The sequence below is a fragment of the Dermacentor albipictus genome, chromosome 4, assembly GCF_038994185.2.
Source record: "Dermacentor albipictus isolate Rhodes 1998 colony chromosome 4, USDA_Dalb.pri_finalv2, whole genome shotgun sequence".
In the NCBI taxonomy this organism is placed as follows: domain Eukaryota; kingdom Metazoa; phylum Arthropoda; class Arachnida; order Ixodida; family Ixodidae; genus Dermacentor; species Dermacentor albipictus.
Window position 1 is genome coordinate 111,515,890 of NC_091824.1, and position 13,932 is coordinate 111,529,821.

The 13,932-nt window shown below is 45.7% G+C and overlaps 1 protein-coding gene across 1 annotated transcript; it reads right to left on the minus strand.

Annotated features, from left to right (window-relative positions):
* Positions 1 to 546: 546 nt before the first annotated feature.
* On the minus strand, positions 547 to 13,689 carry LOC135914018 (uncharacterized). Its single transcript, XM_065446721.2, has 4 exons — positions 13,511 to 13,689; positions 4,438 to 5,050; positions 3,045 to 3,201; positions 547 to 909 (listed from the first exon to the last, which is right to left on the minus strand). Exons 2-4 carry the CDS (start codon positions 5,008 to 5,010, stop codon positions 743 to 745), a joined length of 897 nt encoding a protein of 298 aa, XP_065302793.1. The 5' UTR covers positions 5,011 to 5,050; positions 13,511 to 13,689; the 3' UTR covers positions 547 to 742.
* Between the last annotated feature and the right edge of the window lie 243 nt (positions 13,690 to 13,932).

The following is a 13,932-nucleotide window of genomic DNA, read 5'->3' on the forward strand; positions in this document are numbered from 1 at the left end:
TATTTCAAAGTGAGCGTTTTTTCAGCCAACTTTTTTCACAAGATCTGTGAAAAAGCTTCACCGTACTAGGCCATCCTTCAACACGCTGCCCTATGATACTGGCAACAATGAAATAAAATGGGGAAGGAATGTTCGCCCATCGGATTCGTTGCTGCCATTTGGTATCTTTTTAGGACTAAATGGTTTGTTTTGCTTTTGATAGAATTTCAATGAAAAGATTTATTGCATTGCGTGTCTGAGGCACTAAACAGGGTTGTTTTGTTTTGATTGCGTTTTAATGAATATATTTATTCCCTTAGAGGCATTCTGGAGCGCTTTTTGGTTCTTAGTAACTTTTTAGTCTTTTTTTTGTTTATATCTAGGGAACGCACTACCATAATGTTCCACAAATGTTACCTTTGAATATAGACATTCCAACCATTTGAGGAGATCCTAGGAGATGTGTGGCGTGTTGGGATGGTGCTGTGTTTGTAAAGCAATCATGATTATTATTATGCAAACTGAATATAAAGAGGTACAAGAATCGATCCTTGGTGTGCAGCCTGCGTTTATTCTTTTCGAAACACAATGGAAACGCAGCAGCAGCAAGCACAAATTACATTGAACGAAGCAAATCGAGCTGCCTCATGTAACAATCCCAACACCAAAACACTTTCTAGGTGCTTTTCTTTGTTATTGAATCTCTTCAAGTAGATGAAGGGTACAGTTTTGAACGGGACCCTGTAACTGGTTGCTCAAAACTCTACGGCTTATATCCGTGAAATACGAAACGCAGCTTCCGAGTTGTACCCGTGCTTGAATAGTTCGAGTAACGCCCCTGCTTCATCAGTTCCTTGGCGAAGTGTTCCAACTCGGCTTTGCCTTCTTCGGTCAGGAGCTTGTAGACGGGGTTTATAGGCAAGTTTAAACCTGCGAATATGAAGGTTATGTCATTACATCCTCGCGCGGGCGATCAAACGGTTGTTTTCATGCCTTATCAAGATTTGACTTTCGAACAATCGCGGTGCTTCATCAACAGGTTAACTGAACTCCGCGGCACATGAAAAACTGTGAGTTGCACGTGATAACACCTCTTCCAGGACTTCTGAAATCTACAAGCGAGATAGAAAAGTTATGAGGTAAGATTGGCGACTTAGTGCTTAGATGTGTACTTAAATACCGTGGAGTCACTGACTTGAGGGAGATGTCAGCTCTGAAAAATTCACTATATTTGCAAATATTTAGTTTGTGAATCATCTCCAATTTAGCGGTTTTGATGTCTGCCTGCCTGCTCCGGGATTCTGGCACGATGTGGCGAACTGAATGAAATATTGGCGGAAAGTCTAGCTGTAGATCTTATATTGGTGTGAAAAATCACTGACGTCTTATGGTGTGAAGCCGAACAAAAAAAATTTGAACTTGAAAATAGCATTTTAGACACGTTATGACGGCAGCTGTATGAATTGCACTCAGCTGAGACGTTGTTGAATTGTTTTTTAGCATAATTTTAATACAAGATATGCTATTTTATTTTTCGCGTCATTTCCTCAAGGCGCCAGTGAGTTTTGCCCACCAATGACGCCCTTGTGCCCATCATAACTTATATTTGTTGTGCAGCAACTGCTTTACCAAGGGTGCGTGCGATGCAGAAAGCCTACTGATATTGAAGGTTCTTCGACTGACAATGCTATCGTGAAGTGTTTTTTTGCGGTATCTCAGTTGAGGCAGTTCTGGAAATTCTCAGACAGAGGCTACTGAAATGTGTTCTTGCCCACATGAATAATTCCGTGTGTTTTTCATATCATTCGTACGGAATTCAATTTTACGTGGGCTACATACGGTGAATACAGATATCGCAAGGAACTACACTGAGCGCATAGTAATGTTTCAGTGAAGCCCATTGTTATAGTGATGCTGTCAACACCAAATTACATACGGGTTCTTGTGTGCTGTAAGCGAATGTATAGCGAGCCGTCCGCACTTAACCTATTGCCTAAACCACGGCCTCCGAGATTTGGTGGTGCACACCGACAGTGTGCACTGCCCGTTCTTGGAGGTCATGCGCTAAGCCTAATATAGCGTAGGTCTAAGCACAGTGCAATTCGCCTACACCTCTTTGAACCAGTTCTCCGCGAAGCACGAATAGTTCGTAAATGGCGCAGCTCGAATTCAGCGGTGCGAACACAACGCGACGCTTGAAAAGGATGCCGAGGTATACAGATGCGGTGCAGGTGCCATGTTTTGTGATCCTAATATGGCGCCGTCCGCATTCGTTCGTGAGGTCCCGAAACGCAGCTGTACGATCGGCTTTTAAGGCATAAATACATCCTGCGCTTTGTAGGCACAGCAGATGCACGCGAGTGCTGGGTTTAAGCGAAGCTTACGTCCGGGGACTGCGTCGTCCGCTACGATGCTGCGTGACACCTACATGTCTGCACCAAGCTTGCACCGTCAGTAGGGAGGGTGCACAAAAATTACTAACCAGCCCTGCACCTTTCCTGCAACTTTTGTAACGAACAGCGTTGCTTGGAGGGTGCTGCTGCTGCACCGCTGAAACGAGTGACAAGGTGTAGCACCTGGTGAACAGGTTGAGGTGCTGCAGGTGAATGGAACACACCTTGAGTTTTGAACAAAAACGACCGAACTGAAGTTTGGCGCTAAAGTGTCTACGGGAGTTGTAAGCATATGGTTAGCAAGCATTGAAATGTTTGGCAGTACATAGATTTGCCTAAACCTCGTCCTTCTGGTTTCGAATGACTTTGTGGTTTTGTTATTGATTGCTTTCAATAAAGTGTATTGCGTTATAAATGCAACAATTTGAGACGAATGTGCGCATGTGCGGGGAGACTAATTGTCTTGCTGTGTTTAGAAAACTGCGATTGCATGGAAACTTAGAAAGATTGATATGGTTAACAAATAGAATGGCAAGGACGTTTGAAGTGGCGAATGCGAACATTAGACAAATTTATGTATACTAACCATCATTCCCAGGACGTCTGAATGATCTCTGCACCGGAGCTTTCTGCTGTAACTTCTAGGAAACTCTATAGGGTGCAATAACTTACGCCAGAGGTCGTCGATGCTTGCACTGGTGGACTCCACACGCACCAGCTCGCACGACAGCGGCACAAGAGAGGTTGATTTCACGATGTTGATAAGGTAGTTCCTTAAGTACGTTGGGTCGTGAGTGTCGGGAAAGTCGGGCATAACTTCTTTCAGCACCTGTTGACGAGAATTTGAAAGCGTTCGAATCGAATAGCAAATTTTTTGTACGGATATACGAGGAAAATGACCCTACTATATCGACTCAAATACTGGATATTTGTCCATGCTTCCCCCGTTACCCCCCCCCCCCCCCCTAATGAGAGAAAAAAACTGAAGCACTATTTCAGAGATGCAAGCATGCTGACATCAAACATAGAAAGAAAAATTAACAACGAGAGTGAGATAAAATTAAACGAAAGATGGCAACTGATTTCAGTTAACTGAGGCAACAAATCTACAGACAGCCTAAAAAAGGGAACATGCTTGACTACACGAATGCAAGATGTAAAGCAAAATCAGTTTTCCAAAGCACACTTGAATCCTATTTTTGTTCGCAACGGTAATTCTTTCTGCTCCCCGTTTCACAGAATGCCTGTCCGTGCCCGTTTGAGATGGATGAACAATGTAAATTTTAAGTTTGCTTGCAACTATTTTTCATAACGTAGTCATAACCCGTTAAGGGTTATGACTGCTAATAAAGAAGCGATTTAACGTTAGCTGTTTACAGCATATATTAAGATTCGATTTTGCTCTTGTGATATAGTTATGAAATACGTGCAAGCCCAGGTAGCTTGCTTCGGCTGCTGCTTTGATCAGACAGGGTGCGGAATGTTGAGACACCATGAAAATTGGTTAGAAGCCGCTTATTAATTTGCAGAATAACGGGATAATCAGTCCTCTTGTATACTATGGCAAGAATACGTGCATTGCAAATAATGCGTTGTGATGCTGCATGTCATAATGTACGGTATAGTCGGCCCTATTTTGCGTGTCTTCCCAACAGGAGTTTCATTCTCACGTCTTCATCCCGAAGGCGTAATAATCGCTTTGCTAGAAAAACCGAAATGGTGTTCGCACTTGCGCTTATTTTCACGTATAGAATGCTGTGGAAACTTAATTACCTGTGGCTCTGAGTCAGGTAAAACGTGTGCACAAGCATGTGCGAAAATACCTGGAATCTGCCATCGTACGTGAACAAACACATTTGTCGCGCCCTCACTTATAGTTAGAAGATGCGGAACCATCGTACTGAATTGTATTGTCACTGCTGATCTTGCAACAAAACCTGTACAAATGAAGAGCGGAGTTAGAGTCTCACTTCAGCAATGCACAGATTGTTCCGAACCTCACAAGGATAACTAAGTACACGATAGGAAGTCCGCAGTTGAAGATGTTGGGCATAAAAGTACTCACGTCGGTGTATTTCTTCCATCGCTCCGAATTCATCATTGCTTTCGAAAGCTGTAGCGGCCCAGGGTGAGGATTAAACACGATCAAGCACTCGCCGCCTGTAGCCATGAGGCGCTCGACGTTCCTCAGCGCGGCACATTTGTCGTGTATCCAGTGAAAGGTCTGGATGGAATAGATGCGATCGAACTGCCCTTCGGTTTCGATGAATTGAGACACTTCGTCGTCGGCCGCAATGTCCAGCGTGCGGTACTCAATCTTCGGGTTGCCATGCTCTCGCTTAGCGTAGTCGATCATGGAGTGCGAGTTGTCCACCGCCACCAGTCTCCTCATCGATGGCGGGCATAGCGGGAGCAGGTAGTTACGCGTGAAGTTACCCGGGCCGCAACCGATTTCCAGATACTGCTCGTCGCATTTGCCGTCTTCTTTCGGGTTGGTGAACAACGATGCCTGCCAGCTTTTCAGAAGCTCGCCCATGGACTCCCGGTCGTGAATCCTAACCTGGTCGTAGGTCTTGGGTATCTCTTTCTCGAGGAATGCCGACGGTGAAACGCTGGACTTTTGAGGAGGATGCTCCATGACAAGATGGCTGGGAATTCACTTGCGTACAGGGGCCGGCCTGCGTTTTAAAGGAACGAGGCTGACGCTCTTGAATATATATAACTATGCAGTAAAATACCTAACGTTAAATAAATAAATAAATAAATAAATAAATAAATAAATAAATAAATAAATAAATAAATAAATAAATAAATAAATAAATAAATAAATGAATAAATAAATAAATAATGTAATTTGAGTAAGCACTAGCCACGTTATTTTTACTTCTTTTGGTGCACGGTAGTTTCGGTGTCAATCTGGTCCATTTGTTAAGTTTCTTTTTTTTTTGTTCTGCTTGCCGTCTGGTTGATAAGCATTTCCACATGCTGTGAAGTGTCTCACGTTTGCTGCTATCGCCTACTGCAATTCCAAGGGGGGAGGGGGGGGGGGCTTGTGGGCTCCTGCTGAGCTGACCTTGGTGGCAGCTTTTAGCCACCTCCTCCTCCATCTTTGAGGTGGAAATGAGATTGCATGGTATTGTACTGTATTTTAATTTCAGGTGGTTATGCTGCACTAAATGGAAGATGGAACCCTATACAGGGATTTTACGTGCCATAATTTGGATGTGTGAAACATGGAAATAAGGGAACTTTTGTGAGGTAAAAGTGTCCAGCTATAAGTGGTGTGCGTAATACATTCTAGCATAGGTAACTATTGCTTTGGTTGTCGCTCATCATCATCATTGACCTTTCACTAGATATATATTAGCGCAAAATTAGAACGAATGCTGTTATATACCTAAAAGCACGCTGCATGTCTTACCAAGATTAAGTTATGCTTTTAAGAACCTCAATGTGCCAAACTTCTCCGACGCCCTCTACAGTAGCGTGCCTCATAGCCCACAGTGTAGCTTTGGGACAAAATAAGTCTATATATACTCTGAATCAGTGGTTTCTATTTTTAATATCTATGAAGCTCTTGATACATGACTTACTCGCCGGCGAGGAATGTGCTGACTTTCGGCAATTCGGCGCTAACAGTTCAGCTTATATAGGCAAAGATGCGGAAGGAGCGTCAGCAACTGAATCTGTGCTACTGGCGTGTCAGCAACATTGGAGCGGAGAAACTCTTATCAGATTCCACACTTGCTTTTTATCAGATCTGCCTTTGTTTCACAATAACCTGGTGCTCGTCATTGCACTATCTTTATAGCACGCGTTCAGGTAATCTTTACACCATAAGTATTTGAGAGGAACGATGATATAAGATGTTTGCCGCACACGCAAACACACACACACACACACACACACACACACACACACACACACACACACACACACACACACACACACACACACACACACACACACACACACACACGCACACGCACACGCACACGCACACGCACACGCACACGCACACACAAACGCACACGCACACGCACACACACACTAAAAGGAAACAGGGCACAACAAAAGATAGGACTGTCGCCAGGACCGCGGGGCAAGAATAGATAGGTGGCTGAAAGATTTCCGGAAAGCGGCGATTTCCATCAGGCCATGTTTCCATGTTCGTAGTTTCTGTCTTTCCCGCTAGGGGGACGTGCGCTGCTCGAATTATATTCACATCGTCCAGCGATTTTAGCGCCGCTATTGACCTAATGACACCGGCGGCTTTATTGATGCGAAAGAACCAAATGGCCTTCTTTCAACGCGTTTAAAACTTTTAGTCAAATGAGGTTATTTTTCTTAGACCATGACATAACGTTTGTAATGTTGCAGAGCGGGTCCAAATTTGTAAGCGTCACGGAAAATTCGTGGAGTTGGCAAGCATGATTTTGAATAGGTAGGCAGGGGGGAGGGGATGGAGCAGAAGGTGGAAAGGGAGGGGGTGTCTGATTTCGCTGAGAGGATTTTATTATTAGTGTTAACAAATGCTTAATTACTATATCACAGACGGATTAGCCTTGGGGGAGGGGCAGGGCAGTGACCCCTTGCAATGGGATCTTTGCGGGCACTAGGCCCCGCTGTTCCCTCCGGCTTTGGAGCCCCTTAATGAATTTCAGACGTTATGTGAGATACCTGTGAACGTGCTCATAAATTTAAGTATACGCTAGCGTTCTTGTTTTATATTTTCCCCTTTCGTCTCATATTGCGCCTCCTTCCGAATAAAGCAGCAATTGTTGAGATGCGATGCCAATTAATGTAACACAATGCGAATACGAATGTCCTCGGTCAATATTTCGGGTTAATGAATATGAGATGCCTGGCTGGCAATAGAGAAACAATCATCGTTCATTTCTGAATGATTCCTTTTATTTTACCCGCCTAATATACAACGGCAAAATATGATCTTTGTTATAGCTTTGATATAGTAGGAGATTGTACTTAGAGATATGAGGCGATAGTGCAACTGTTCAATTATCCTGCAATCGTCCTTGTCGCCAATTGCACTCACTTGATTTGCCTGAAGTTCCTTCGTTTTCCTTTATAGTTCTAAAGTAAAAAAAAGTTGGCTCCGCATTTTTGGCTGGGGGTACTACAAGCCAGCAAATCAAGTTCTTTTTCGGTCGGCTGTCCGGTTTAATGTTGTCAGAAATGCTATCCAGCAAGGAGCTGCTACTTCAGTATTTCTAGTTTAATTATTTCATTAGCTTGTTTTAGTGCGCTATTGCAGAACATGTCTTTACCAGGCTTGTTTACATACGTTGTGAAGACCAAGTACAAGCAGTGGCGAAGCTAGGTCGTCTGGCGCCCGGGGCCAATAGGTCTTCTGTCACCTCCTGCCCTCCCCCTCCCCCCGCTGTATTCAGGAAGGTTAGGATATGGAAAGTTTCCGGGGGGAAGGGGGGTGATCGATGTTTCAGTACCAGCACAGCCACCTTGGATACCGCGCTAGTCAATCCCCCCCTTCCCTTTCGTTCCCAGAGATCGCGAATGTAGCAGGTGTACAAGCTGTTTTACTTTCTGCACTAAATAACTCTGGGTCCTTCAATGATAACTTGTGATAAGCGCATTTGCTCATCTGCTGTCAGACTCAAAGGCTTGGCCGCCAATACAAATGCGGCATCCTGGAAAATGTGGCTCACAAGGAACAAAAAACACTTTAATAATGTTTTAATTGGCGATCTTAGACGCAGTATTGCATTTGCGAAATTGAAGCCCGACATTTATATGTTACCCAACAACAAGTTCGCAAAAGTCGTCGTATGTACTATGGCGTGCAGTACTTTGGCGCTGGGCAGCTCTGAACCCAAACGAAAATTAAATAGCGTGTGAGTGACGCTGATATCTCCACCCTAATAGAAAATGCCACCTCCTTCTTCCCTGCTGCGCGGGCGCCAACGCTATCACAATTACGTGTTCTCTCTGATCCATAAAGCGTTTCCTTATTTGCTGCTGTTGGTAGATGTGATTATCCGAGCTGCGGTACCGCCACAAGCTTGGGAACGAAACAGGGCGTCACCACGCAAAAGAAGAGAAGGCCGCAATGAAGCCCGTGCTAGCGAAAGCGTGCGCAAGTGTTGGTCCGTACTCGCAATGGACATAGAGGGATCGACGTCGCCGGACGGCGCGAGACATGACCCGCCGCGCCGAACAGGGCAACGCCTCTCGCACGATAGCGAACGCTTCTCGAGCAGAACGGGACAGGCTCACAAGATACAACGACATCACCAGTGCATATTTGAACGCCAGAAGGATATACCCCCCGCCGAGTCCCATATTGAACAGGAGGCAGGCCGTCGCCTGACGACAACTCCAGACAAACACGTTCCCTAATCCATTCCGTCTCAAACGTATTTTCCCAGATAAGCATAAGGACGACACGTGCAAATTGTGCCAGGAAGGACCAGCAACACTCAAACACATGCTGTGGGAGTGCAATGTAGTTATAGGAGGGATGGCAGTTACTCCGGAGACCCTGTCGTCGACGTGGGCCACCGCTCTGCGCAGCTCAGACCTCGGAATCGAGATGTGGGCAGTCCAGCAAGCCCGTGAGGCGGCGTTGAGGCAGGGCCTTGACGTTCCTCCGTGGGAGACCTGAGCCCGGGTCGCGTTAAACCTTGCCGGATGTACAAGAAAGTTGTATCCATCCATCCATACCATACTGGGGCCACCTGAAGTGCCAAAGTACTGCAGGCCCTGGCACCCAAATGATTTTGTTCAGAGAATAAGTTTTTGTTGAGTTAATAATATGACTGTGAGTCCTCAATTCCCGAGTTGGAATGTTTCCGCTATAATTGATAATTAGGCAGTTAGTCAAGGTTTTCTTATTAATTATGAGCCCTATTTTGCACGACACCGACTGTTTGGTATATAGTTACAAAGGCACATAACCTGATAGAATATTAGGAAATATCCTTACAAAATTCACTTTTCTTAAAAATAAAATCCCGTGCAGCTTAAACAGGACACTGTATTTGTGACACAGGCTGCTCGGCCCAAATTGTATACTGAAATATGCCTTTTGGACCGTACGGCTGCAGCCAGAAATAAGCCGAAGCGCCATTCATTAGCAGTATGGGACATATTGAACATATCATAATTCCCCATTGGAGGGTCAAAAATCAATTGAAATACGGAAGGCTTGTGGTGTATTCCTTATAATGGTTTGCGTTGTTGTCTTTTATGTACCCAGGGAGAGAATAGTTCTCCGTTTGTATAACTGAACAACGCTGGATTGAGAAATGGTGAGACAGGTGCTTTGATTTTCCTTTTCTAGGCACCTTAAGCTGCGCTTTAATACATTGAGTATACTTCAGGCATTGCAATTGGCGCTGTAAAAAACTGCTTCATGGTCTCAAATTCGAAGTTGCAGTGAACTGATAGGTTTCGGGAACAATGCGTGTCTCGCCATAACGACAGTCGGTTGCTACCGTTGCGTGAGGGGTCTGCCATATTGTCGATAAAGTTTACTGAGGGCCACCATGAAGCATTTCATCGCTTGTAATTGATTGGCTCTCGAGCTTAACCACAAAACTTTTCATTCAGGCGATTGCTACTATAGTATTTGTGAATTAACAATGTAAACACTCCACATGACGAGCCGTCGTGTTAGGAGCCATGAGCAATTCGTTTTATGGGGGCCTGTTTCAGAGACCGGTGAAAGTAGCAGCAAACTGTATCATACGAAATGCGCGCCTAACTGTTTCTTTTACGCACTAATAAAGTGGCCATACTTGACTAGAAGAACTCACAAGAGTTATAAGAATCATGATGAGTGCTTCGATGGGTAGTGCCTTTCTAACGCGGATAACATATTGACACTAGATAGCAAGATTTTTCTTCGATGTAAAATGCAATGTCTCTCATAGTTAACTACTAAGGGAATGTTACGTGTTTAGCGAAACATCATACACAACTCCGCGTCTTGAATTTGCAGACATTCTTTTTGCGCAAAGTTTATGGACGCACACGGCGCATATATTCATTGCAAAACCAGTAGACCCCTTCACCGCCACATAGTTTGCGATATCTAAACCGCAAATTTTCTCGGCTCGCGCGCTTTTGAAGAAGAAACTGTGTTTCAGGGACGGCAGCAAAAGAAGCCGACATATCCTTCAATAAGTACGGCTCGAGTCGCTCATACCGCAAGCATACACGAAGGGAGCGAGAGCCCGCACGGCAGTCGAGCGAGCCGGAGCGAGCGGCGTCCTGGCCGTGACGTCACTCGCGGGAGAGCGCCACTCCAAGGTCTCGCCTCCATAGAGTTTCACGTAATAAGAGCGAACTCCGGCACTAGTGTCTACGGGAGCTGCAATAGGAGCGGTTGACCCAGCATGGGAATTATGGGAAGTACATGGATTTGCCCAAACTTCGCCCTTCTGGCTTCAATGTGTCTTTGTGACTTTGCAAACTCGTTATTTTCAACAACGTACTGCGTAATAAATAAGTAAATAAACAATGTTAAAATTATCCTACGGCAGGATTCCAACACAAGACCTCTACACAGAAGCTTGATATCGAAACCATTAAGCCACAGACGCATGCATCGACAAGCGATGTGAAACACCCTTATGAATTTATCGCGTGCATGCCATTGCCTTTTGCGACGCTTGGCGCTTTTCGATTTGGCCACCTCGACAAGCTCAATCGTTTCAATTAGTCGTGATTGCGCGTGTTTGCAGCGTCTTCTTCACTTCGAAGATCATAGATTGCTCTGAAATTTACGAAAATGAAGGCTTATAAAGCGTAATGTGCAAAGCCACCAGAACGTCTGAATTCAAGTGCACGATGATGAGATAGATCCATAAACGTTTCATCATTCCCATCATGGGTCAACGACTGCAACGCCTGATTTTCATCTAGTATAATCTAGGAAACTCTATACTCGCCGCTAATACGTCGCCAAACTCTTCGGCCGCACCGAGTATGGTGACGATCCCGAGAATCCCGTTCGCGTCTGTGGATGACCGCACTTCTCAACATTGCAGCATCGCTCTCGAGACATGCTTCGCAGTAAATGCGAGCGCCGAACGTGCTCGTTCGTACAGGGTGATCTTCTCTTGCTGCTGTTTTTGTTCGTATTCGCAGCGCGGACTTAATGGAACAGCGACCCAAGAGCCACATCGCTAGATAGTGTGTTTAGCGACGCCCGCTCCGAGCATGAGCACACCGCGGGCGCGTAGGACAGTAGTTTAGCGACCACATCTCGAAAGGCATTCGTGCAATTATTACGTCGGATGTTGATAAAGCTGCAGCCAACAATTGTGCCACGTTACACATCTGGTACAAGGGCTCGTGCTGCCGGATACCGGGGCATTCTTTGCCATGTACGCCCAGTCAATCTGGCAGAAAGAGGGGGGTCTTCGGAGATAAAATATGATGATTATGATGATGATGATGATGACGATGACACCCCCCAACTGCCACCTGGGGCCCACGGACCTCCCCCTCCTCCTTTCCCCCCCCCCACCCGCCTCTTGCGCTACAACACCGCTACGTACAAGGCTGTTATAACCGCGTCAAAGTGTGACCTGTGTCTTCTGAAAAAGTTCGTACGCATTCCAATAACCCCAGACGATTGCTACATTCCCCTAAAGGTACGGCAACCTTGATGCGTAATCCGTATGGTTTCCGTATGAATTGCACTGAAAGCATACGAAATAATTAGAATGCATATGAATCTACTACACTGGGTACGTTCAAAGTTCTCATGCATCATTCTCTAACTGCGTACATTCTCAAAACGGTCATCTAGGCTTGAAAGGTACCCTTGCATATTCCAATGATCAGCATTGCATCGACGTCCTTATGACATTAATAAAGCCTTTCACAAACAGGCAACAGACGTTTCACTTCTCAAAAGAGCGCCTAAGTACAAATATTGGACGCCCTGCAAGCGTTCACGTTTGATCGCAATGTTATTAGATGCCACAATTAAGTTCGTAGGCAGGCTAGCTATTATGTACAGTCTAATTACAAAACAGAGATTACACGAACAAGTTGGGATAAATTTCTAAGTGCAGGTGCCTCCGCCTGCGGTGCAAGACCAGTGTTAATAGATAATTGTTACATCGCTCGTTTAGAGATGGCAGCACTCTTCCATGCTGGCGCCAGTAATGGGTGGTTTCTGCGTGGGGTCGACTGCATTGTCCTTGCTTACACATACACCATCTCAGCATTACAGTAATATTAATAATAATAATAATAATAAAGCAAAATTATTTGCTTTAGTCAGCATTAACAGGATCGGTTGAGTGACGGAGCGTCGACAGTGTTCCCAATTGCTCTTAGTGGTCGTGCCTTCACTGTTGGGATCAAGTATTTTTCATGCGTTTTCGCCGTTGTAGCCGCGGGCCACCATGTTCGCCCGAAAGACCGCGCAAGGTGCGCAACAGCGGCCGAAGAAAGTGCCTCCGTACGCAGGCACGGGCGGTCAGGGGATTAACACACTGCAGCGTTTTAATTAGCCTTCCCTAGGTAGCGTTCCCTAGGCTAAACGGTAAGGACGTATTAAATAGTAAATGCGTTGGAGACCAACTATTTCACGCGACCTATACAAGCAGATTTGCACTGATAAACGCGATATGGGCCGGCCAAAGTATATTAATGCAGAGAGGACACTAACAACTTCCCGTCATTCCGCTATACTTCATGTGGGGATAGGAACGTTATTGTGTCGAAGGACGTGGCAAAAGTTCACTTTTTCCGGTGAAGTACCAGAGGAGAGCTGAACCTCAGGGTGGCATATGGACACCGCGCTAGCAGGGAGTATTTTAGCATTTTCTCAGCGTCATTCTTAGACCAGGAGTTCTATGGCCTCGCAGAATTCCAAGTGCAGTTCTCATACCGGGGGTACGAATGACGCAGCATAAGTAGGGGCCGGTTACTGTGGCGCCGTAAATGAGTCACAGGTAGTAGTTTGACGAAGATGTCGAAAGGCGGGGAGGGGACTTCATTGCGAGAACTGTTCTTGTCTCCAGCAACGTAATAACGACATCGTATGCGCACGCGAGTGCCAGCCGCCTTTCTCCTGCGAAATATTCGTGCCTTTCTACGCCAGGCGCCCCGGGCCGCCGGCAAGGTTGGTGACTCACCCGTATTACAGCTTAGGAGAGAGAGGTTTCCTTCTTCTGGCTTCTCTTTTCAGCAAGAAATCGTGCGCTGAACTAGACGTTTGAGCTTATGCTATAGCCGCGGGAGAAGAATTAACACGCCAGGCGGCGATCCTGTTCAAAACGTATTTGCGGCTCGCAGTCAACAACGTACATGTGTCGTTTCCTGCCTCGGAAGTTGCACTTGGCAAGAGTGCACAGCTGGCGTGCACCCTATCTGTGCCCGCTTGCAGCTGCGGGCACGTAGCTCAGACCAACGTTAACTAGGGCACTAGGGGATCAAAGAGACCTCTCACACCAGATAATCCTAGAAGTGGTGTTTTGTGAAACGTTTCGACATTGCGTTGATCGGGGCGGGTGTGTTTGTCAATGGAAGCAATTCATGAGTGCCTGCAATTACTGGC

Bases quoted from the DNA above. Each gene is read 5' to 3' on its own strand.
- LOC135914018 (XM_065446721.2), bottom strand. From the start codon at position 5,010: ATGGAGCATCCTCCTCAAAAGTCCAGCGTTTCACCGTCGGCATTCCTC. The intron at 3,202-4,437 runs GTGAGTACTTTT...TCTCGTCAACAG, and splicing joins GATGGAAGAAATACACCGAC to GTGCTGAAAGAAGTTATGCC. The intron at 910-3,044 runs GTAAGTTATTGC...TCATATTCGCAG, and splicing joins AAGCATCGACGACCTCTGGC to GTTTAAACTTGCCTATAAAC.